This window comes from Grus americana, chromosome Z (genome assembly GCF_028858705.1).
Source record: "Grus americana isolate bGruAme1 chromosome Z, bGruAme1.mat, whole genome shotgun sequence".
In the NCBI taxonomy this organism is placed as follows: Eukaryota; Metazoa; Chordata; class Aves; order Gruiformes; family Gruidae; genus Grus; species Grus americana.
The window spans coordinates 44875440-44901289 of NC_072891.1; the positions used below are offsets into that span (position 1 = coordinate 44875440).

The window sequence follows — 25850 nt, forward strand, 5'->3', positions numbered from 1 at the left end:
GCCTTAACGCAGGATCTCTGGGCTCCTCGCCTTTCCCTTTACTAGGGCAGGAATCACCCCAGACCATTTAAAAAAGCAACGTGAAATCAATGTTCTACATCCCAAGGAAAAAACCCAAACACAAAGGTGAAAGAATCCACGCTTAGTCCAAACTCATCATATCCATATGTGCAACAGACGAGCATTTTTAAATCTGTTTTTATTCAGGAAGTGAAATTAAAACTTGTAAACTATAAATACAAATGCCAAAGTATTACATGAGATACCCAGAGGCTTTATATTTTTTAATTTCTCACAAATAATTCCCATGGAATTCAACATACAACAAGGAAACCAAGTTTAAGTTTTGCATACAATGAAAAAACAAATTACAGTTAGATACCGTCAATTTGCCAATTTATAAGAATTTCTACCTCATACAAATAAAAGCTCAGAAAACAACTATAAATTCATTCAGTAATGGTACAGCAATGTCATTTCTAACAGTGTTATCTGCATTAAGCAAGCTGTCTATAACCAGGTGTACTTTACCACTGTTTACTCAGTGACATCACAAAGTTTTTAAATATTTTATTTATATACTGTCACCAATATATATATGTACTGCAAAGAGGGCCAAACACTTGCAAAAATGTCAAGTTTTACACAACATTTGCATGAATATTTTTGCACTTTTTTCCCCAAACAGCAAAGCAGAGTCACTTTTTTCACACAGTTTCTTTAATTTGTAAAAAAAAAAAAACCAAAAAACCCCACATAACTCCATCTATATCAAACAAGCAGAAGAGCAAGCTTAACAGCAACTTTCCTTTATGCATTTTCTTGTTGGGGGGCAAAAAAAAAAAAAAAGGTATTTCCATTTTAGTATTACCTTATGTATATCTGAAGAAAAATGACCACCAAGAACAGGTTCACTAAATTTATTTAAAAATCATGAAATGTTTCTTACAAAAGAGCATTACAGTCTGCACACTGCTCTCAAAGGATGCCAGGGACATATGGACTACCACCATTCTCCCCCCTTCAAAAAAAATACAGTGTACATAAAGCAAGGTGTTCACAACAATTACAGAAAAACATTACAATTTACCACCAACAATGAACAAAAATATAATTCACTCTGCTGCTGCTTCAAAATTTCAATGTTAGTCTCGTGCGCCCTTCCCCACCCCCCATGTATTTGTAAGGAACTAAAACATTACATCTGGTGGACAGCAAAGATTCCACTACACCTCAAATGCAGAACACCTATGAAGCAGAGGAATGTTGGCTTTTTAAACAGAAGCAGATAAAAAAAAAAAAGGGTGCAGGACTCCTTCAGTTCTTCACTAGTCTTAGAAAAACTTTCCAGAATACTGCTTCACACTATAAAAAAGAAAAAATAATCTTGCATTAGAATCCTTCAACATCTGCATACTGCTTCACACTATAAAAGAAAAAGAAAAAAGCATGTATTAGAATGATGGACTGTACATCTTGCATCAACATTCACAATGACATTCTTAGAGCAGATTAAATTACAAATTCCTAATATATTTAAAAGTGAATAATTTTAAAATATTAATGGCTAATAATTATAGATTAATATATTTTAGGCACATTTAAATATTAGTAATCTAAAGCCAAACATTCAAGTTAAAACATTAAAATCTGCTTTGTCAGGCAACACACTAATAAAGCAAAACTAAGCAAATTAAGTCTGACGCTGTTAATATTTGGCAGAAAAGACAAAGTAATGTCAGCAAGGTGTGAAATGCTGCATAACAGCATTAAATCGATTTCAACTTGTCCTGCAGAGGCATGATCTGTGCCATATGGCAGACTGTGATTTGTTGTCAATTTAGTTATCTAAAAACAACAAAATCACTAGTCTTCCACACAGAACTAGACCAACATCCACTGAAATCTTCTATATTTTCTACAGGCTCTATGTAATTTATTACAAGTAGTTTTTTTGCAGCAGTTTTCACCAGAGAAATGAGTGGACTGCTTGGTTAAGGCGTCTTCCAGCAAGATTAGTTTTGAGGGTGTCTTCATTTTAATTAGAATGGTGAAGAGAATCAAGGCAGAACTACCACTGGAGAAGTTAGGTTCAAATAGTTACTTAACACCTGCCTTCTAAAAACCGTATCACAGAGAAGAGCAGCTTTAAAACGTACAAATCGGTCAGTTTAAAGTTGACAGTGGGGAAAACAATGAACTTTAACTTGCCTGTTCTGCAGTAAATACTGTGCATTTTGTATCTGGTCCTGTGTTCCTGTAATAGTTATTATCCGATCTTCTGAGCCTTCTAATGGTTCATCAATTTTGATCGAAGCTCCTGACTCATGACGTATTTGTTTGATTCTCTGGCCTCCCTTTCCAATAATAGATCCTGCCAACTAGGGGAGAAAGCAAACATTCATTTCCTGATACAACTTTCCATCTAAAAACAGTTACAAAAATCACAGCAGTGTTTGCATGGCTTCCCAAGTTTAAAAAGTTGCAATGGAAGCTTACTTCTTTACAGCTTCAAAACATCCCCTGCAATATTAATTGCATAAACACAAGTGGGATAAAACTGGGAGAACCAGTTGCTCATTTGCAAAAAAAAAAAGTTACACAGACTATATCTATAACTGAGTATTAGCAATTAATAAAATTGTTTAGTGTGTCTCTAAAGTGAAGACACCCAAAGAACAGATTTTGGTGATTCAGGAACAGTTGTTTTAAAAACATTAGAAGTACTTATCAAGCACCCTAAGTACTCATGATTTACTTAAATAGTCTGAGAATAGGCTGTGATTTTTTTTTTTTTTTTTAAGAGAAAACAGACATTGAAAGCAAGTCAACTTTACTTACATCTTTGGGAATCGTTACTTGTGTTGTGATGATAGGTCCACCAAGATCTCCGTATGAACCGCGCCCCCCTGCGTAAGAATAGTCTGATTTAAACGTATGCATCAAGCCCTTTAATAACTACATAATGAAGTACATGTAAAGGTTCTATATAAATACTTACCATATCCAGAGCCACCCTCAAACTGTAAGAGAAAGAGAAAAAAAATAGTGAATAGCCATGCTTCATCAACATGTTTCCATCTTAAGTATCATATTGTTAACTTTGAGCCTATTTTATGCAAAAATCTCAACCCCCAACCTCACTATAAATGTAACAGTGTTGTGCTGTCAAAGGTGTACTAAGGCAGAGAGGGCAGACCAGAAACAAAAGGGGTGGGTGGGGGAAATCTCATTAACCTCTTATCCTGCCCTATCAAAACCTCTACGAGTAAGGCATAAAATGACTTAAAGAATCCAGCTATACCAGTTTATCAAGCAGCCTCAGTAATTCAGCTGCTGGTAGACAGCTCTCTATCCTGACCTACTCCTGACCCGTGGACTAAACTAACATTCAAATCACAACATCAGAGTACAGCCTTATCAATGCTACCAATACAGCTCAGGACAGACTCAAGTCTCCAGTTTTGGGACAAAAAGTTTATCCAGTGACTGTCAATCCTCCTACTTCAGGAAAAAAACCCAAAGCTCTTAAAAATAGCTCCGTAGCTTGTTTCTTGATTCAGACTATGCTACAATCCTTTCTATCTATAACATTAATTACTTCTGTTCTACTAAAACTACCATATACCAAATCCAGATCACTGCAATGCGCACTCCTGGCCTGTATTTTTAGGATTTGTACACCAGTATTTGACATCAAGTGCTTTGTTCATCTAACTACTTCTAAGTGCACAAAACCGCATTTTTTATACTTTCTTATAGAAGCAGAGAATAAACATGCACAGTTCTCCAGAGTTCAACTTCTGGGAGACCGCTGGGGTGGCTTCTATGCAAAGAGGCCAGGGGCTGTCCCTGTGCAAGACAAAGCTCTAGCCAACATCAAAATGGACCCACTGCTGCCTAAAGTTGGGACCATCAGCAAAGCTGGTGGCACCTCTGTGATAACATTTTAGAAAGAGTAAAAAAACCCCAGTGTGCACCAGTTGTGAGAGATGAATGAGGGGGGGAAGAAGCGAGGGAAACAACCCTACAGACACCACAGTGAAAGAAGAGGGGGAAGAGGTGCTCCTGGTGCTGGAACAGAGATTCTACTGTAGCCCATGGGAGAACCATGCTGGAGCAGATAGACCCACTGCAGCCCATTGAGGATCCTATGCAGGGAGCAGGCAGACATGCCCTGAAGGAAGCTGCAGCCTGTGGAGAGCCCATGCAGGTACAGGCACCTGGCAGGACCTGCAGCCTATGGGACACACACACTGGAGCAGTCTGTTCCTTAAGGACTGTACCCCATGAAGAGGACACAGGCTGGAGCAGTTCTTGAAGAACTGCAGTCCGTTGGAAAGACTCACATTTAAGCAGTTGGTGAACAACTGAATCCCATGTGAGAGATCCCACACTGGAGCAGGGGAACAACATGAAGCAAAAGGAACGAAGCGTGATGCGCTGACTGCAACCCACCATTCCCCATTCCCCCTGCACCACTCATGGAGTCAGGAATGAAGAAATGAGTTGAGCCTGGGAAGAAGTGAAGGGCAGGGGAAAGGTGTTTTTAGTTTTCTTCTTTGTTTCTCACCACGCTACTCTATTTTTAAGTGGCAATAAATTTATCTTCCCCAAGTCAAATGTTTTACCCATCATGGCAATTAGCCAGTGATCCCTCTGTCTTCATCTTGAGCCCCAAGCTTTTCCATCTTACTTTCTCCCCTCATCCTGCTGAGGAGGGGGAGTGAGGACAGCTGGGTGGGCATCCAGGAGCCAGTCAAGTTCAACCAACCACAACTACTTGTTCAAAGAAGTTGTAACCAACAAGTTTTCCCAAGATACTATTTACTGGCTACCTTTTTAGAAGATCAAAATGGAAGCTACTCAGACCAAAGACTTGAGCTTATCCACTGTCTCTAAGCAACCTATATTGTTTTATCGTGTTACTTAGCAACACAGATTGTAATACAAAATAATAAAGCTTCTAGTGGAGTCCAAAACACAAGAGAATAAAGGACTCTGCTTAAGATTTAACTCAGAGGCTAATCAGAGCAGTATACTGCATACACACAGACATACTCCTGTTGGTATTTGCCCCAGGATCCCTTTTTGGGCTAATCTGTTTTAATGAACAATCCCTTCCATGATCATTTCTGCCTCCTCAGACTACAGGACAGCAAATAAGCTTCACAGCAGATGAGTTAAGCAATTACATTTGCTGTGTTCAGGTAAGCTAAGAGCTGATGTTTAATATTTGGCAGCAGTTTGCCATCTTCTAGACAGCATGACACCTGATGAACCCTGTAACTTCCCTTCACAAAAGCTATCTGATCAAATAGTGTATTTTCAAACACATTGATAAGTGATAAGTAAAACATAATAGTTTATCCAGAACTATCAGAAGCTGCTTTTAATATTTGCTGTTTGAAATATAAGAAAACACAACATTATGAAATTAATACAAAATATGTATCCTAAATGTATGCATCTACACTGCATCAGTTATGGAGAAAGTTACTATTTACAAAATGAAAATAGGATGTAAAAGGGGCAAAAAAAGGTACAGAATAGCTCCTCTCTTTTGGCTGTGCTGCTGCATACTTCTACATTTCTATTAACGTTACCAGCATGCACAAAACACACTGTTTAGACAAACTGCCAATAAATTCTTAGTCAAAAGGACAGCTTTAAGATTTTCAAGTTGCCACTCACTATGCTCAAGATCAAGAAATTCCCATTACCACTTAACCTGTTCAATAAAGCAGTTTTCAAAAAAAGGTTGAGCACACTCACCAACTCTGGTGGCTGCATGTCATCACAGGCATCCACATGACATTGCATCATCTTCCAGATATCATGTAATAGGAGAAAAAGAGGAAAGAAATCTAAATTAAGTCCACATCATGCAGACTTATAGGTAACTTGGCAAGCAAATACAATATATACTGGTACAAAAAAGCATTCACACTACAACAAAGACTTAAGTAGCATGTGGTTTAGACCACTTTCAAGAGTCACTCCCTTTTAATTTCACTTTGAGGGAACTGTAAGTGGTCACACTTACTTTTTTCCTCTCTTTCTGTGGTCCAAACAGATTTTCCTCTAACAAAGAAGGTCAGACAGCTGATGGCAGAGCAAAGCTTGAACAAGTTGTTGTTTTTTTCTGGTTTTGTTTTTTTTTTCTTTTACAACACCTTCAAGTGCTAATATATATTAAGTCTTATTTCCATCATTCTTTAGAAAATGATAGTTTAATAAGGTTGAAACAAGTAACTGTCAGTGATTATGTCAACAGCAGGTCAGGCAGGAAGGACACTGCTTCTCTTGTTCTACTAATTCATTTCCATATACCTCATACAGCAAATAACTTGAATAACTTTCTACTGCTATCTAACTACATTAGAAATTAATTATGGTTTTAAAACATGATATATAGTGTTTCTTTCAGAATTCTACAGTTTCAGCAACTGGTGTTCATTTGTGCACTCTAAAACCAGCTTCTCAAACAGGGTATCTTAACGTACATGACAATGTTACACTCTACAGAGTCATTTGTGCTAGTGACTACTGGTACTAGAATATAAACCAGATGACACACTGGCTGGATAAGGCAAAGAGCTTAACTTTTACATCAAACGAAAGAAAATGCATGTAGTCCTAACTGATGTAAAATTCTTTTATCATAATTTTCTGTTTTTAACAAAGTGAAATTTTGTAACTTTCTTCCAGCATCTGCATGGATAAATAGAAGAGTTGTCATACATTCTTCCTTTACTGATTTTTACATGCTTTTTAATGTCAAATCTCTTAAATATGAGGAATGTTTTGTATTTTTAAGTGTATGTGCCTTTATTCAATTGTTTATATGTCAAGACATATGTGTATGTGCACATATGTAAGTTTAAAATAAACAAAGATCAAGAACGAGGAAGCATTTACAAAAGCACATTAGAAGTCTGAAGACACTCACAGAAGTCTGTGAAGAGACAGTCCACTTAACAGGAGACATTCTGATTTAACTCTCTATTAACTTGGTTTTTAAAATTTTTAGTGCTTTGAAAATGTTTGTATCTGCTCAGTTAATTAAAAAAGAGGTGAGGGGATAAAATGGCTTTATATGCTTGTCCACTTTATTTTCCTCCCCTCCCACTGGTATCTGTATGCATTTATGTGTCTGAAAGACCCCTGAGGATGAGGGTGATAAAAAAGAAATATTGGAAATAGCATTCAGGGTTTTTCATCTTCGAATAGCCCTTATGGTCCACAGGCATTTGATTTGGAATAGTTACACCCTTCTCTTAACAGAGAAACAATACAAGTCTGTCCTTCAGGAAAAAGATTCAGAACAGAGATTATAAACCAAGTGAACTCTCAACAACAGTGCATAAATAAACTACAACTGTAACCCAGGCTAACAGGCAAGAATCTTCTTAAGTGGGTGACTCTGCACTGGGAATTAACGTATCTTTTAAAATCAAAGTGGTTTTTTTTACTCATCTGAGCATTTACAAGGCTGCCCTTACTGTCCCTATCTCTGGAATTCCAGAAAATTGACAGTTCAGCATCCAGTTTTAAAGGTCTTGAACTACTGAATTTTTCTGCCTTTAGTGGAAAAGAGAACTGGCAACAACAAAAAATATTTCTGTACATTCAACATTTCCATGATTTTGGAGATGTTCATCTGAGAAAAGCATCTATTCTTGCCTTTTATTGCATCTATGTAAAATAGAATGTATGTAAAAGAGCACTTCTGCATTCTGAGAGCAGCCTTTCCCTTGGATTACTTAGCTCACAAGCCATAATGACGTTGGTTTACCCTAGTTTAAGTGTTTTGCTAGAGAATGGTTTCTCTATGAAAAGAAGGCTATCGTAGGAAGACCTTACATTTCTGGCATGACATTTCCAGCTCCAGCCTCACAAGCCACATGAAGACTTCCTAACTGCTTACATAATTTAGGATACTAGGATCATGGTTAACTAAAACTAGAAGTTTTATATAATTTTTGTTGGGAAGCGGTCCTCACTAAGTAGGCTATGGTATCTGGTCATGAAGGAGCCAAAGCCATGAGCAGCTTCACTGTGAAGTAAAATTGCTTTTTGGAACAAAAAAAAAAAATGGAGAGAGATGGATGACTCCACTTACTTGTACGAACTCATGTCAAGAAAGCAAAGCTCAACCTGATAAAAGTCAGGCTAAACAGAAGTCAAAACAGATTTTCTGTTCTAGCTGGAATGGAGTAAAAATAAAACACACTACTGCCCAAGAGTCAACCTAAGTAAGACTGTGCTAAACCAGATACCTGAAGAAGGGCAGGCTGCTCAATTTATATGCTCTATCACTGGCTTTATTAGCTGCAAAAACTGAGCTTTGAAAACATGTAATACAAATAAGGAAATCTTGGAGGCGTACTTCTCAATTCTTCCACTTTCTTAACATGTAGAGTAGCTGGGGTAACACTTTTTTTTTTTTTTTTGTAACTGTAAGTCTTTCCTTTTAATATTTCTAGTAAGCATGTGACATTCTTGCAATATCTACTTCCAGTAACTCTTACTCCCAAGAAGGAGGAAATGTGTAAAGCCCATTTCATAGTTCTTCTCCACTCCTTTCTCTTCCATTCATTTAAAAGAAAAAAAAAAAAAAAAATCTTGTCTCACCTGTCATCTTAATGAAGGTGCCAAACAAAGCCAGAACAGAAAAGAAGATTGTTACTATAGAGATTTACCTCCCAGACACATGATTTCTCTTCCCAGGAAAGGGGAATCTAGTACAATAGCAGACGACTGCTGGGAAGTTGCATTTCAGAACACAATATGGAAGAATAAGCCTTTTTCTAAGCTTATCTGTAAACTATGAGGTATTTTTGTTCCTCAGCAAGTGTTCGCATTAATATGGTTGAATGTACCTAATTTTAGGATACAACTTAACAGTAGCCCTAGCTCCAAAACATATGGAATTACAGTGGATTTTTTGCAGAGAAACCAGCAAATAGACAAGAATTGATTCAAAAGAGTAGTCACCTTCCAGATCAACTAGAGATCTTCATAGATACTATTCTACAATCTGTATTATTCTATCTATACTCATGTTTTTCAACATTAGTGTTAAGAAAGCTTGTATGAATCAAAGAATTTAAGAGAATGTTGTTCTGACATGTTTTCTCTATCTGAAAAGCCTACCAATTCCTATTTCAGTCGTCCTGATTTAAAAAAAATCTAAAAGATAGCCATGCAAGAAAACCTGCAGGGTACAGCACAGTCAAACTTTCTGCATCATTTTTGATGCCAGGGAAGAAAAAAACCAGATCGTATCTTAAATACTACTTACACTCCAAACATTCTTCTACATGAGGGACCATTTGTATGGACATTTTGGTTGTATCATCAAAACCACACATGCCTCACACTTAAGTGCACATGTTCAGCAATAGTATCTTCATACAGTCAGTGTGCTAACTGTTCTTACAAAACAGAACAAGGCAAATTTTAAATTCATACCATGCCATCGTAACGGTCTCCCGGTCTGCCCCTTCGGTCATAGGACATAAGGTCTCTAAAATGAAAAAAGCAGCAGTACATGAGTTATGTTATAAACTAATGTATCTATTCCAATTTAAAATTTCATATTCATGGTTCACATACAACTTAATTTCAAACTACCTTAGCCAAGTACCGAATGACATAAAAGTCTCAGCACTACTGACTACAGTCCTGGTAGATTACTACAGTGCAGCAAATAATTCCAGTACTTTTCAAAATCCTCTGGTCTGATACACATTCAGTTCTGCATAATCACTACCAACAGGGACGCATGGAAAAAACACTGGAAAGATGAACATGATTTAGCAGATTGTACACAATCTGAGTTTTGTATGATGCATTTATGCAACAACTTACCCGCCACGAGGAGGTGGTGGTGGAGGAAGAGGAAGATTACGAGCTCTGCTGCCACCTCTACCACCACGACCTGGTGGAGGAGGTGGAGGTCCTCTGCGAGGGCTCATATCATCATAATCTCTTCTCGATGGAGGCATAGGTCGTCCACCACGACCAGGGGGCATTCGATCAAAACCTCCTCTTCCACGCATTGGAAAGCCTACTGGACGTCCCCTTCTATCATCAAACATCATTGTGAAGCCACCATAGTCATATGTTTCATCATAGAAATTGGGATCGTAAGGCTGGGCCCGTCCTTTAATTGGAGACTAAAACAACAACAAAAGAAATCCCCCCCAACCCAATTAGGACTATTACAATTGACATACTTAATTAACATATTAAATGTATAAATATGAATTTATGCATTTGGAACATGTTTTTGATTTCACAATGCTGGTAAGAAAGGAGGTGATGGTGATGTGTTTCCCCGTGAACTTAACTACAATAGAGAAACTGCTGTTACTTATCAGTTGCAAGTAAATTTTGTCTCACTTCCTCTTCAATTTTCACATCTTAATGATATGCAAAGCATGAATAATGACCCACTAATACCAAAAATTGTTTACCTCCCCCATAAGCTGCACCCCAATTTTAGAAAATGGAAGTAATTTCAAAAGGTGTTAACAGTCAATCACTTTGTTCCTGGGAAAACAGGACATACTGAATTCAAAACAGAAATTGAAAAATACTGTTTTTCATCCAACTGATGCCTAACATTCATGAATGCCAATGAAAGAATAAAATAAATGTAATAAACATTACCTCAGAGATAAGATCCAAGATAATCTTGATACATTCAACAACTCTATCAGGTTTTCCACCAATAAGCACTACTCTGTCAGTAGAATGAGGACAACACTCTTGGAAGAGCTTAATGGTGGTCTGAGTGTTCTGTTGAAGAAAAAAAAAATCCAAGATTGTCTAATATAAGTATTTTAAACAACTTTATAAATCCATTAAAACATTTTTAAAGAAACAATCCAAAAGACAATTAAATTCCCAGCAACTTTAAGTGCATGCTTGCTTCCAAGTTCTCATAACAAATTTAACTTTAGAATTTTTTTTTTTAATAAAGCTGTGCTGACATAGTTTTGTATGAAGCAGAAAAAAGTTCTGTTTTCTCCTCTTTCAATTATGGCTCCTCTATACCATCATTTCATTAAACACTAGCAAAAGGACCACATATCCATTGCGAGCTTACAGGTTGTATTAACCTTCACATGTCAGGAAAACATGCTTTGGATGCAAGACAACAATGTTGCTAGGATTACGTCTAGTCATCTTGCCTCTCTCAACCCATGCAAACAGGTATTGGGTTTATATCTGAACTGACCTGAAATTGCCTGACACAATGCCAAGAAAGGTTAGAAAACAGAGGTGATTTACTTTCATAGAGACACATTAGCTTTTTAAAACCTCATTCCTTCACTGGAAGAAAACAATGGTCTTCAAGGAAGTAGAATTTTAAAAAAAAAAAATTATAAAAATAACTTACACTTGCCCCCTATGAACACAAAACACTAAGTTGTTTATTGAACAAAATCCAAATCTCAGAAGAACAGGAAACAAGTACCTCTCTCAGTTCTTTAATTTTAGCACCCTTGACGCCAATAATTCCTCCTGCCAAACTTTGGTGAATGAGAAGTCTTAATTCGCAGTCAAAGTCGCTGCCTTTGTAGTGTTGATACTGTAAGAAAGATGCATACAAGCAAAAGAATAAAAATATTAGTCACATAAAAATTTATATTTGGGGTTTTGTTAAGTTTTTTCTCCTAACACAATGGTATGACTTGATTTATTGCTGAACTGTAATCCTGTATTTCCTTTGACAGGATCACAAGTATTTAAACATCTCACCTCAACATAAACTGACGTCAAATCAGTTTTCCTTATTTCTTACATTATGTAATGTTGTATAAAGATTTAAGAAGGTATCAAACAGTGCAACACTCTTACTTACAAAGCCAATGCAGGACACAAGTTACAACTACTTCCAAAATGGGGACTAAACAAGTTAGGAACAAGTATTTTGAAAGGGGGGGAAGCTGTTCAAAACATTAATTTAATAAATAGTGACTGACTCTGTGCTCTACCAAAAAAATGCAAACATGTAGTTTGAGAGTCATAACCTTCTTTAAAAGGATTTTGGGTTTTATTTTCTGATTTACTGTGTTTAAAAAGCGGCAAATCATCTAGAACCACCTTGTTTCAAAAGTTAATCTTTTATCTCCAAAAAGAAACAAAAGTTAACAGACATACCTCTTCTAAAGTAGGGATAATCTTCTTCAAGATTTCTCCAATTGTCTCTATATCTGCGCTTATACTCAGGATGCTGTTGGAGGCCATAATGCCAGACAATATGGAAAAGGTGGAAAAGAAGAAGTAGAAGTAAATTTTTTTCATCATCATACCCAAAACTCCAACAAGATTTACTAGACAGAAGACCTTACAATTAATATTCCCCATTTAAAGTAAACCTGTTTGCTCAATTTACAACACATGCATCTTTGTTTATGCCCAATATATATGCATGATAAATTTAAGATTAGGTAGGTCTTGCAGAGAGAGAGAAAGAAAGACAGAATGGGCTTTGGAAGGGCTCAGATTAAGTGGGCAAGAAATTGACGCAGAACTGAAAGTAGAAGTGAATATTCATGTTCCCCGCCACCACTAATTTAGGATACCCTCGCTATTACATTGGTAAAACTGGCACACCTTCTCATAGAAAAAGTGGGGATATGCAAGTGGCGAACATTGTATCTGGAGTAAGGTTATGAGACCAGTTAGAAATCAGATTACTAATGGGCTCTCCAAGAAAACAAATACAAATGCAAAACAAAAAAAAAGACAAAACAAATGAGAAGTGAAGGAAAGTGAACCAGAGTTAGCATTTCATCAGAAATAATTATGAACAGGTAATGTTGAGGGGAGCAAGGTGGGCCACAAAGACAGAGCGAGAGACTGTTTTGAAACAATTTGATTTACAATGCAGCGAATATGCAACACTTGAAGCTGTGCTCCTTCCATTGAAATAAAATTAGTGGATTGTTTGGGTGGGCAACTCACGTAAAAGTTCAGTGACAAAAAGACTTAATGGGGAAAATAAGACAGAAAACTTGAAAAAAAACAATACACCGTCTATAAGGGGATACTATTTAATTATATCAAAGGCAGGTAATAAAATACATTTCTCTCTTTCTAATCAGGCAGTGAGGCATAAACTGTTGGGACATACCGCTCGGGGCCACTGCTGTCTGGGACTGAAACACTGGCATTGTACTGCATTGGTCATTGGCGTTCGTGGATGTTGGCATTGGGCATGGGTATTCAATCGGAAGTTGTCAAGTATGGTACCCGTTTGGCAACGAGCACATTTTTGGGCATAGCCAACCAGGGTTTTCACATGGGCGTTCAGGGGCGGATGGGCCAACGTCATGGTGGGCAACGCAGGGGCAAGTCGATCCAGTACATGGGCAACGGAGATATATGGCCAAAAAAACAAGGAGAGGGAAAAGGGGGAAAAGCAATAAATTTTAATTTAATACAAACTATACTCATTACTCTCAATTAATGAAACAAGCTTAAGTTGTTCTGAAGACTAACACAATAACGGATTGCTACACCGACTGTGGCTTAACAGTATGGATCTTAAAAATGAGTCACTTGATCTGACTGAACTACTTTTTACTTTTAGCATATGATGTTTCAGTAGCAGGCTGGCTCATGAGGGTAGACACAAAACCTGTCAAGATTGATATTACTAGAACTTTGGGCAAATCGGGAAAGTTAGTTTTGTAGACCAATCTAAATTATCTGGACTTAGGTGACGTATTGATTTACTTAAAAAAAAAAGAAAAAAGAAAAATCACAAAAAACACCCTAAAAAAAAAACCAGCTAGCTGCCAAAGTTAGTGAGCATATGTATGATTCCTGACCATTTCAACTTAAACCTCAATTCTAGCTGCGGTAGTTTATCAACTTAGTTGGAACTGACTCGTAATGATCTATTGCCAAATCTTGCGTTGAACAGAGTCTTGATCAGAAAAACTGTTGAAATTGTAGTTGAAGTACAGGAGTGTAAACAAATGGAATTTAAGAAGCGTTGCCAAGTTTTATAAATACACAACATTAATACCGAGCATGTGTCTAATCACAAGAGTCAACCCACTGTAGAATGTGAATAGCCAAGTAAGTCATGACCATTTAAAAATGCTTCCGAGTAACAGAGTAGAATGTTCCTTTGCTATTTGATATTTAAATCCAGCAACCTTAACGTTAATGCTTTTGTGCTCCATGTGCAAGCTGTTAACGAACAGATGGACATTTTGCTTGTTTGGTTTTTTAAAGGAAGTTAAAGAATTCCTCTATCACTGGGTTAAGCCAGCCACCTGCAATGGTTTGAGTAGTACTATAATTGATTCACACATATGGGAAATGATACAATTAAGGGGTTTAAGTTTTGTCAATATTTCTAATTAGGATGTTAACTCACTTGAAGTGTGTAATTTAGTGGAATCCTATTCAAAAGCGAAGAGATTTGATATAAACCTCTCCTCCCACGAGTCAAGCTGGGTTTTAATTACAATAGAAATTGAAGAACTAAGTTATCTACTCTAACAATCATTACAAATGGCTTGTAACTAGACTATTGATGTCTGGAGTTGAATTGCTCCCATTTCTAGAAATGTATGCAATCAAGCTTTCGACGCAGTGCTCTGAAAGAATTGGTGTTAAATTAGTTCAAACTCATATATACTCACGTCTGTACGAAGTGCCTTAATATTTTTGCCACCTTTTCCAATCACTGCTCCAGCATTCTGGAAAATAGTTTTCAGAAGTTAGGTTACCAATAAAGCACTGACTACATTTTTAAACTCAAGACTGAGAATGGTAAACCTATTTTTGCATTACTCAGTGGGCCCAGGGGGTGAGGACAGGCAGGCAGAGCTTTTGAAAGGTTCAAATCAAATTGAAACAAATTAATACAGTTTGTTCATGGAAAAAAATGACCACCATCTCTTACCACCAAACTTAGGAAAGAGAAGGATAGTCTATTTTGCAACTAATACTTCAATTCCAAATGGAAGTTTCTAGGCAATTCTGCCTGTGTTAAAGCAATCTCATAGATTACAGCTCATGTCCATGATTTCCCTAATTTATTTGATCAACTTTTTTTTTTTTTTAAGGAACATGTTTGCAAATTCCACTTTTGCACTCCAAACATATCTGATAATTTCAGGTGCTAATTTTGGTTTATACCTCTGTAACTTAACTAACTTCTCAAAGCAGTATATTCAGAAAAAGGTTAAAGCCAATGTTAACAGTTAGTAACTTCAAGTTTCTAACATCAACAGGAATAAGCTGGCAGATAGTCAAGAACAGTAATGGCAAAACTATATTTTTACCAGGTTACTTCAAGGATTACATGCAAAAGTATTGCTTTCATTACACAGACTGTATAGTATGCTAGCAGCAACATTTTGTGGTACCCCATGTAACTTGACTATTGGTCAGAAACGCCACACAGAGTTAAGGTAACATTCCCCCGTGCCAACACAAAGGACTGAGATACTTCAGAAAGTACAAATCATTTGTAACAACTGGAAACACCAGAAGAAATTCATACATAGCAACTTTACCGTAACTATTTACGCTTGTCAATGAAACCACTGCAATCCCTGAAGCGTTACTCCCACATTTCTTCCTGTTAATCTATCTGAACAGGTTTAGTAGATCTGTTTGGGAGAGTTACTAAAATCCTAAGGAAGTTCTCGTCTTACCTCTCATATTTAATTTACAATCATTAGCTAATCCTTCTCTAAACTGCTTCCTTTCCAAAGGCTAATATACACTCATTCCCCTCAAAACAACCTTCCACTCAAATATAAAAACACTTATTAATTTCTATTGCTCTATTTTTTCAGCAAATACATCTTGTAAAAATAACTGTATTGATCCTTAGGGACTTACCCTTTAAAAGAACCACTGAAGATAATTCCATTGCAATACATTTCTACTACCATTCATGCACACATAAAATTATTCCTAATACGTTATCACATATTAAATAAAGTATATATTCTTTCTAAACATATATCCCACCATACACTTTGTCACCCCTCTCTTGAGCAATGCTATAAGCAAAACCAGTAAAAATGAAAAAGCATACTTTGCTCTGAAGCAGGATGCGTAATTCAACCATCTCATCTGTGTTCCGAGATCTTTTGAAGGCCTGCTCTTCCTCCATATCTTCAGCAGGACGTTTGCCTGTAGATAGGTCCATAGGAGGGAAACAAAAACATTTATTTAACTTTCTAAGTCGTAATAAAATGGAACACATGCTAAATTTATGCTCTGTATTCTTAACACATTCTTTCCTATTAGCCCAACACCAATTACTGATGCCTACTCTGAGCTTCTATAGTGTGGAAACAGGTCTTTACTTTGTCACCTTACCTATCGATGAACTACTGAAAATCCATTTAAAAATCTATGAACCATACTTTAAAGTAGAATGTTGCACACAGCCCATGAGAAATTCATGACACTCTGTTTAAGTAGTGCAGCATCACCCACTTGTCCAACACTGAAATACTGGTGGAATAGTAGTAAAGTAGCACTTCAAATACTGTTTGGAAAAAACTGACATGAATCAACAACACTAATGCACTAATTTCCTCAGTATGCTCAAGAAGTTTTCCAAGAAGCTCTTTAGAGACATTTCATGTATTTACACTCTTGCATGTAAAAACTGCATTAAACAAAATGCAATTAATGGATATGCCTGGTAGTATTCTTACATATTCACATCCTCCATACAAGTATTAAATATTTAACTATGAAATATTTTCAAATCCCTAGTCATAACTTTCAGTTATTTATCCCATGTCTAAAACATGCCCACAGAAAGATTACGCATTTACGCCTTAAAAGTACGTGCAATTATATGGTCTAATTAAAATATTTAATGCAGAACGCAAAAACTACTGATACAAACATTTGATACAGTCAAAGCATTGCAAAATATTTAGAAACATTGAAATTTAAGGAGGTTCTTTGTAAAAAGAAATAGTCCTTTAAAAAATTTACCATTTGTCTCTGTGTTGGCAAAGGTTTCTTCCTGTTGTTCAGTCTCCATTGCCTTCTTTTCTTAGGCAGGCAAAACCTGTTGAAGAAAAAAACTGTTGGTACATCTATTTTGTGAAAGGGCAAACTGTACATCATGCTAAAGGGAAAAAGCAAAAAGAATTGCCTCCTGCTAGAACTTACCGCTATTATATATCCTTGCAGAGAAAAACTCAAGTATCTGGGCGGGATCAAAATCCAACAGCCTATTGCTTCAAGAGCCTATGAAAACAGCATATATCAGTTGTGACCTTGCTCACTTACAGCTCCGGTTCTCACTATAGCCGAAAACTAAAGGTTTGACCTGAGTTTTTGCTGCAAAGTTTTTCTTTATAAAAGAGAAAGCATACCCAGGCCAAGTACACCACTAAGGAGAGATACAAACTTACAGATAAACAATTATGGTCTTAATTATAGTTTCTGGGCACCTGCTAGTTTTAAGTAACTACATTTACTAAAAATTATTTTCAGATACTTGAAGTGAACATGCATCCAGCTCCTATTTTCACCATGTTATACGATATGTGCCTTGGATTTACTTTTTAAAGGACACCATGTAACAATCTGTTCCTGCTGTTTAGTTCTAAAGAATTTAAACTAAAAAAGTCCTATTATGGTAATTGTCAATATTAGTTTTATAAATTCGCTACCAACTTACTAGCAGGCATTTTAGCATGCCTTCCACTCAAGTATAATAGATGAACAAAAGACAAATTACAACTTCCAGCCACACTGGAATTTTTTTTTTTAAAATACCGCTCTCTGTAGTTACATATCCTGTGCACACACAACCAAAAACCTCAAAAGCTCCTAAACTTCATTACAGTTTTCTGACATAGCTATCTCATTTATGACCTGTGTTTGTTAAGTGGATCTTGGAATATTAGTAAGTCACATTAGAGAGAGTCTAGGCAAAACAAATAGTTTTGCAACTTTTTCTCTTCAAAAATGTGTTTCTACAGATCACAGCCAAGCAATCGTGTATTTCCCTCTTATATATTATTAATTTCCATTGCCTCAACAAATGGTACCCACTCATTCTGGTATCCATGAAGGAAAAGAAAATGAGGTGCATCTAACTTTTTACACATACTCTCAGCCAGCTGTTAATTTGTTACCCTGCTTGTACAGGCTGACAGCAGGCGCTGCCTTCCCAGCACACGCTGGTCCTTCCAGGCACTTAAAGTGAGCTAAGAGACACACACAAATTCAATGATGGCGATATCTCAACCAAACGTTGCCAAAACGCTGTTATGTGGAGGGGAGAAAAGTAGGGAGGGACCGGGCAGATTTTTACAGCGTTTAAATAGCCCTTTCGGACCCCAGTTATACTATTTCCAACCATGCCAAGAATTTTAGGGTTGCGGGGAATGAACTGCAATATACCGTTCAGAGCTTAGTCTCCTCTAGTCGTGTGCATTCACCCGCCTAGCCAAACCTCCCCAGCCGCATGTATGTAAGGGGCTCTCAGTTACCGCGATCTGCTGGGTAAATCGAGTTTGCGGGGCTAAATGGACTAATACCATGTTTTTATGAACACCGAAAGGATAAAGCGGCGGAAGGCAGTACCTGCTACTACATATCTAAGAGAAGAGCTGGGAAAGGCCTACCCGCCTCAGCCCCGCTCCTTCTCGGGCGCAGCGGCTCTTCCCGCCCGCCTCTGTGTCTCTCTCTGCGGTCCCGGCGCCCGCCGAGCCGCAGGCCGCCTGCACGGCCTTCGCTGCCTGCCCGCCGCGGCGGCGAATCCGGCTGGCTCCCGGGCGGCGGCGTTACGTAACTCCCCCAGCCTCACCTCCCCGGCGGCGGGGGGCAGCAGAAATGGCGGCCGCTGTAATGGCGCCTGCCCGCTGCTAGGCGGAGCCGGCAGCGGAAAAGCCACCACCACCACGCGGTCGCAGGGAGATTTACCCCCCTCTGCCCAGAGAAACACAAAGGAGGCTTCCGGTGGCCCGACACGCAGCGCAGCCGGCGGAGCAGGACACCCTCGCCGCCAAAGGGGCTCCGCCGCCGCGACCGCCCTCCGAAAGAGGCGGCCGCGACACGGGCCGCTCCCCAATCGGCCTTCCACGGCCGCCTCCGCACAGGCCGCGGCCGAGAGCGCCCTCCCCGCTGCCCGCCATAATTCCCGACAACTCGCCGCGGGCACAAAGTTACCAAGGGCGGGCGCAGGCAGGCGGCCGCTCCCCCGCCCTTATAGAGCACCCGCTAAAGCTGCCGGCCTCCACCGCACCGCCCCTCCGGGAGCCACGCTGGCTGGGCCACAGGGCCCACGGCCGCCCACACAGACAGTGGCCACCCTTCTCGCCTTCCCCTCGGGGCGGGAGAGGCCCCTGAGGCCCGCAGACTGTCCCCTGCCGCCTGAGGGGCTACCCCCACCATCAGCTGAGACGGCGACACCGCGCTCTCCTTCGCCACACAGCGCTCACCCCATTCCACCACCGTCCCTATGGGAGCCCACGGGGACTCTGGCTCCCGAGGGTTGAGGACTCGCGACATGGGAGGCACAGGCCTCCCGCATCGCTGTGTCACGAAAAGGCGCCGACGCGGACACGATGGCAGCTCTGCTGGCCCCACCAAGGCCTGGCCTAGCTTAGTCTGGGCCTGAGCCCCCCCCAGCGCGTGAGCAGCGCCCCCTCCTCTCCGGCCCCAGCTACATATCGCCGCGGGCTGCGCGTACCTCCGCCCGCCGCCGGCCCCACTGCGTACGGGAGAGAAAAGGGAGCAGCCCCCACCGCCAACGCGCACATCCACCAGCGCCACCGGGCGATTGGCCCCGCCGCCTCACCCCTGCGCGGGCCCGCTACCGCCCCATTGGGTAACGCCGCTGCCCGTCAGGGAGGGGGGGCGGCCTCTCGCTCCGCCCCGCCCTCCGTGAGGGCCAAGGCAAGACAGGCCCAGCGACCGGGAAGAAGGGTACCGCAATCCGCCATCCACCCCAAACCGCCGTGCCGTGCCGCGGCCGGTTGGCGTTTTTACCTGCCCGGTGGGAGCCGCGGTGGAAGCGGTGCAAGGAGCGGGGGACAGCAAAGGAGAGCGAGAGACGACCTCGGCCGTGGGAAGAGAAAATGGCGTCTGCCAAAACCCCGCCTTGTGCTCGCTGCCCGGCGCCGGGGAGGCGGGGCTCTCGCGATGCTTAAAAGCGCGCGCGACGCGCGCCTCCTATTGGCTGCTGGGGCGCGCGGGGGTTTTGGGGGGGGCCTGCGCGCGGAGAACAGGCGTGCCCTCTGCTCCTAGCCCGCGGTCGTGGGAGCCGGGGCCGCCCCGCCGGTACCGCCTGTCCCCCTCTCCCCAACCCCCCGGTAAGTGCGAGTGGCTCAGCTGCGGGTGGGGCGGGGTGGGGGCGAGGGGCTCGGCCTCTCTGAGGGCCTGCGGGGTGCGACACACACCCCCCGCACCCTGCCTTGCCTCACTCCCTCACCGTCCCTCAGCGCCCGTCAGGACCCCGGCCTGCGGAGGCAGCGCCGCGCCAGTGGTAGACTGGCGGGTTGGTTTTCTTAAGTAACTGCACGGTGTCTTCTGGGTGGTGGAGCTTTGAGGAGAACTTGGAGGCTGGGTGGGTTTTCTTCGCTGCAGGTTGTAGTGGCAAAAAACCAAACAACAACCTAACAAAACCCAAACCCAACAAAACCTGGTGTTTCTTAACTATTCTTATGGTAAATTTTGTTTTCAGTGCACTCTGTAGGGAGGTTGAGCTCCTTGGTCATCCTTTCTAAGTGGTTAAACAGGATCCACACGCAGTTAGGCAGCCTAATATCTCTTTAATATTTGTATCAACAATCTGGACATAGGAGTTGAATACACCATTAGTAAGTGTGCTGATGACTCTCTTGAGGCACAGGAGGACTTGCAGAGGGATCTAGCTAGATTGGAGCATTGGGCAATGATTAACAGGATGAAATTTAACAAGTCCAAATGCCAGATTCTGCATCTGGGATGGAGTGATGCTGGGCACAAATATAAATTGGGACAGGAGTGGCTGGAGAGCAGGCCCAGTCAACAGCAGGCTCAGTGTGAGTCAGCAGTGTGCCCTGGCAGCCAAGAGAGCAAACCGCACCATGGGGTGCATCAAACATCATGACCAGCTGGTCAAAAGAGGTGACTATCCCACTCTATTTAGTGTTGAGGTGGCCTCACCTCAAGTATTGTGTGCAGTTCTGGGTCCCAAAATGTTAAGGTCCTTGAATGTGTCTGGAGAAGGGCAACACAGCTGGTGGAAGGGCTGGAAGACATGTCCTGTGAGGAGCAGCTGAGGACTCTGGGTTTGTCTAGCTTGGAGAGAAGGAGGCTGAGGGGTGACCTCATGGCTCTCTGCAGCTTCCTGAGGAGGGGAAGTGGGGAGGGAGGTGCTGAGCTCTTCTCCCTGGGATCCAGTGAGAGGATGCATGGGAATCATTCAAAGCTGCACCAGGGGAGGTTTAGACTGGACATTTGGAATCGTTTCTTTACCGAGAGGGTGGTCAAAGACTGGAACAGACTTCCCAGAGAGGTGGTGGATGCCCCAGGCCTGTGAGTGTTTAAGAAGCATTTGGCCAATGGCGTTGATAACATGCTTTAACTTTTGGTCAGCCTTGAAGTGGTCAGGCCGTTGGACTAGATGACTGTTTTAAGGCCCTTCCAATTGAAATTATTCTATTCTGTTCCATTCCATTCGTGCATAGCTACTTCCTAAAATATCAAAAAGCTAGAACTCATTAGCCACTGATGTTCCTGAGATGATGAATGCTAAGATTTGGTGCTATTGCAGTCGAACCCTGGACTGGGTTTCTAGATAATGATGTTTCAAGCTAGCTTTCTGTTGTCAGTTACAAAGCTTTCATCCAGTTACAGTGTAAAAGCTGCATCTGTTATACAGGTGCTGACAGATCCCAGCTTGTTTCTGCTGTAGATGAGGTCTCTGACTTCTGTTTGTAACAGTGCTGATGAAATGGGAGAATAACTCTTCAGGTCAATTTCTAAAGTAAACTGGGTGTTAACAGCAGCACCCACAGAAATAAAACAAAACAAAAAGACAAATAGAGGACATTAAATATAACAACCTCCTACTAGGTTTTTTTGGCCATTCCTTTTTCATCCATAACCAAAGGATTTCACTTGTATGTTTCTAATTAAATCAACAGAAAAGAAGTCACCAAGCAGGGTTACTTGTAGAAGTCTCCATACTTTCCTGATACTCTATGATGAGTAAACTGCACATACTTTTTATGCTAATTGAAACTTTAAATATTTGAAATGCATGCTTATTTTTACTGTCTGTATAACTGGTTTTAATTTAAATTGCTTCTATTTGTCATACTTAGAATAGCTGAACTTTGAATTGAGAGTAGATTTCTATATAATCTGACCAAGAGACATGTCTTAAATTTAGCTATTGTCAGAAGAGTAAATATGTCTTTTTGGGTTTTGTTCTAGGGAATTCACAATCTTAACTTAAAAGAAAATGTCTACTTCTAACGTTGCAGCAAGAGTGGAAACTTGGCTTTCATCCACGTGGCATGTTAAAGTTCCTTTGACATGGCTGGAAGCATGTATTAGTTGGATCCAGGAAGAAAATAGTGGTAGTGACTTAAGTCAAGCTCAGATTAACAGGCAGGTATTCGAGCAATGGCTTCTTACCGATCTAAGAGATTTAGAGTATCCCATTTTGCCCGACTGCATTTCAGAAGCTCCCAAAGGAGAGTTGTCAGGCTTCTACTCCATACAGATTGATTCACTAGTTGATGTTAGCCAGCCAGCATATTTGCAGTTGCAGAAGCTAAGAGGGAAAAATACTGTAAATGAAGAAGTAACAGCCAGTACTCAGGCATTCCAGAACCCCTGGGAAGCAAAGCCTACTCGAATGCTGATGCTGCAACTAACTGATGGGATACATCAAATTCAGGGCATGGAGTATCAACCAGTGCCTGTCCTCCACAGTAATCTGCCTCCTGGCACAAAAATCACTGTACAGGGTATCATTGCATATCGTCTTGGAGTCCTTCTGCTTAAACCAGAAAATGTGAAACTGTTGGGGGGTGAAGTGGATGCTCTTCTGGAGGAGTATTCTCAGGAAAGAGTCCTTGCTAGATTAATTGGAGAAACTGAAAACCCTAATTCAGTTGGACAAGCTGGTCATGACCAAATTGTTTCAAGGCCCGTGGATGAATTAGAACAAACTCTAGGCCCTTCGGATGAAGAGCTTTTAGCCAGTCTTGATGAAAATAATGAATTTACTTTAAACAACAAAACATCTTTAGAAAGTGGATACTGCAGTAGAAGCAACAATTTTAGTACAGCCTCAGGTTCACTGACTGCACACAATGGAAATGTTTTGCTATGGGAATCTGGAAGTCCTTTGCCTCATTCAGATGAACAAGTTTCACCTCCCATAGCATATGCTGATGGCTTTTTTAATGACTTTCCTTTAGAAGATGACTTTCTTCTAGAAGAAGAGATGCAAAGAGATGAAGTGCCGCCAGTGAACATGAACAGAAACATAGGTTTAATTACTGAGGCACTTCCACATACATCTAAAAGCTCCTGCAATTTATCTTTAAATGGCACTTGTGAAAAAGATGATGTGAATGAAAGAGATAAGCCTGTAGAGACTACCAGCAAGCAAAAGACTTTCGGAGGAACAGTATTTGATGGAAATGGAAATAGTATGAGTAGCTTTTCACAGCACAAGAGCGCACATCAGACCTGCAATTCTGCAGATTTTTCTTCGGAAAATCTTGCTGAAGAAAGGCAGAATGATACAGACCTAGATGAGAGCAGATGTAAATCCCAGCACACTTCTGATAGCAGGCTGTTAAATGATGATCCTGTATTTTTCTCAAAAACTAATCCAGAAGCAGAGTCACAGACCTTTCCTTGCAGAGCAGAAGAGGCATGTTTAGATTTAGATTCTCCACCTTTCACATATATTTCCCTTCTCCTTGCAAAAAACCTAGAAACTGTTACAATTCTGAAAGTTAAGTGTTTTATTGTTACTCTCACTGGAAATCTCACAAGCAGCAATGGGTCTTGGGGTATAAAGGCAAAAATTTCTGATGGTTCAGCTTATCTTGAAGTAGATTTTGCTGATGATATTCTAACAAGTTTGATAGGCTTTTCAGTGTCTGAAATGAATAGGATGAAAAAGGATCCAGCTTTACATCTGAAGCTTAAGGATGGTTTAGAGAAATGTCAAAAACAACTGATAGATCTCTGTTGTTTGATGACTATAGAGTTTAATCCACTTCAGTCTAAAGCCACTGTATTAATTCTCCAGGATGCTGATGCAAGGCATCTAGAACAATTGAAGAAACGTTTGAATAAATAAAGTGTGCAAACTTGCAGACTGTATTAAGAAACATTTAAGTCAGATTTCCCCTGAAGGACTGTTAAAAGTTACATTTTAAGGTTAAGTGGTATGTCTTTTCTCTTATCAGGAAAAATAATGGAAAAGTGAAAGGAAGAGATGACTTCTTGGAGCGAAACTTAGCAGTTTCTTTCTTATGGTGATAGTATTGAAATAAGCTTTCAAGTATTTCTGTCTTAATTTAAAATACTTGTGTATCATTTTCATTCTGCAAAATCCTTTGTGTCCTTGACTGGTGATCTGGAGTAGCAGAATTTGACATGAAATGGTTAACAACGAACAAACAATCTCGTTGTTATACTTTTTCAAGGATGATTACTTACCTGATTTTTAGAAGGTAGCCATAGAAGACTATCAGTCTTTTCTTGGAGGAAAGCAGTTGAGTAAATTTAAACAAAGAATTATTGTTTCAGTGCAGTCACTTCTGACTATGCCAGCCAGAAAACTTGAATACATATTCAGTGTACAAAAACCTGAAGTGTAAATAAATGAAATATTTTCTTCTAAATGTTCAGGTGTGGGGAGAAAAAAACCCCCAACCCTATACATAAATGAGATTAAAAGCTGTACATTTAGAAAAATCAAACAAAAAAAAAAAGCCAAATATTTAAAAATCTTTTATAAACAGAAAAGAATTATTATATGGGGAATCTATGTTTTGTCATGTAATGTTAATAATTGCTAATAGTTTTGAATCCACAGACAGTCTTATTCATTAACTCTTATGATTACTTGTCTAACCTTTTCACAAAGTAGTCAAATAGTTGTGCTACAGACCTGTTGTATATGTATATTTCATGTTGGTCTTAATTTTGATTAATTACTTTTTTAATTTCTGCTTTTAGAATATGTAAAAATAAACATAATAAAGTTTTCATTTAAACTTTGGTAGAAGCTGCTGAGTCATTTCAGAAGAAAAATATACACCTTGTTGAGTGTATAGAGTATCAGTAATGGTTTCATTGGGTTTTTTTGTTCTTCCTTTTCCTTCTTCCCATTCTTTTCTCTTGTTTTTTGTTTTTTTCTTTGAAATTAGAATAATTATTAAAATTCTGCCAGGGGTAGTGGATCAACGACAGGAGAAGTCTGCACAGTGTTGATAGTGTTTGCAAAGAATGTAAAATTGGTAGCCAGGGGAGAGATTTTTCAATTGGACTGCCAGTATCTTTTTTTTCAGAGCTTTTTCTTTCTCTGAACACTGTCTGTTAGACCATTGGGAATTGCTGTGAGAGACTGTCAGTATTGCCCTACTGCCCTGTCCCCAATTGAGAAGCATCCTTTGAGACTCTAGGTGACCTAAGGAAAACTAGAGGTAATTTGCTAAGTAAGGTAAAAGTGGAGGAGGGGGACTCTTAAGCTTTTTCAGGCTCAAGGCATGAGCTTTTTTAGGCTTTATTTTATATAGCTTAGAAATGTATAAATTCCTGTGTCCCTTTCCTTCCTCTCCACCCTTTTCCCTCAGTGTGAA

At 39.9% G+C, this 25850-nt stretch overlaps 2 protein-coding genes across 8 annotated transcripts; one reads left to right on the top strand and one right to left on the bottom strand.

The window, feature by feature from the left end:
* Window positions 1-181: 181 nt before the first annotated feature.
* Window positions 182-20153, bottom strand: HNRNPK (heterogeneous nuclear ribonucleoprotein K). Of its 7 annotated transcripts, none has more exons than XM_054809415.1 (16): window positions 20020-20153; window positions 17188-17265; window positions 17008-17083; window positions 16088-16185; window positions 14679-14735; window positions 13154-13197; window positions 12178-12250; window positions 11492-11605; window positions 10681-10809; window positions 9877-10184; window positions 9478-9532; window positions 5776-5826; window positions 3002-3023; window positions 2842-2924; window positions 2212-2381; window positions 182-1365 (listed from the first exon to the last, which is right to left on the bottom strand). In XM_054809415.1, exons 3-16 carry the CDS (start codon window positions 17054-17056, stop codon window positions 1335-1337), a joined length of 1284 nt encoding a protein of 427 aa, XP_054665390.1. In that variant the 5' UTR covers window positions 17057-17083; window positions 17188-17265; window positions 20020-20153; the 3' UTR covers window positions 182-1334. The 7 variants fall into 7 exon arrangements, with proteins under 7 accessions (XP_054665390.1, XP_054665385.1, XP_054665389.1 ...); XM_054809410.1 differs by having other exon boundaries at window positions 182-1426; XM_054809414.1 differs by lacking the exon at window positions 20020-20153 and adding an exon at window positions 19721-19844.
* A 56-nt stretch (window positions 20154-20209) lies between these two features.
* On the top strand, window positions 20210-25543 carry RMI1 (RecQ mediated genome instability 1). The gene is made up of 2 exons (XM_054809408.1): window positions 20210-20342; window positions 22453-25543. Exon 2 carries the CDS (start codon window positions 22481-22483, stop codon window positions 24341-24343), a length of 1863 nt encoding a protein of 620 aa, XP_054665383.1. The 5' UTR covers window positions 20210-20342; window positions 22453-22480; the 3' UTR covers window positions 24344-25543.
* Window positions 25544-25850: the final 307 nt, after the last annotated feature.

Excerpts from the sequence above, each read along its gene's own strand:
- HNRNPK (XM_054809410.1), bottom strand. The coding sequence starts at position 17,056 with ATGGAGACTGAACAACAGGAAGAAACCTTTGCCAACACAGAGACAAAT. Across the intron at positions 10,185-10,680 it reads TCTTGGATCTTATCTCTGAG|TCTCCAATTAAAGGACGGGC; the intron begins GTAATGTTTATT and ends TTGTTGTTTTAG. Across the intron at positions 1,427-2,211 it reads CAGTATTTACTGCAGAACAG|TGTGAAGCAGTATGCAGATG; the intron begins GCAAGTTAAAGT and ends TTTCTTTTATAG.
- RMI1 (XM_054809408.1), top strand. The coding sequence starts at position 22,481 with ATGTCTACTTCTAACGTTGCAGCAAGAGTGGAAACTTGGCTTTCATCC.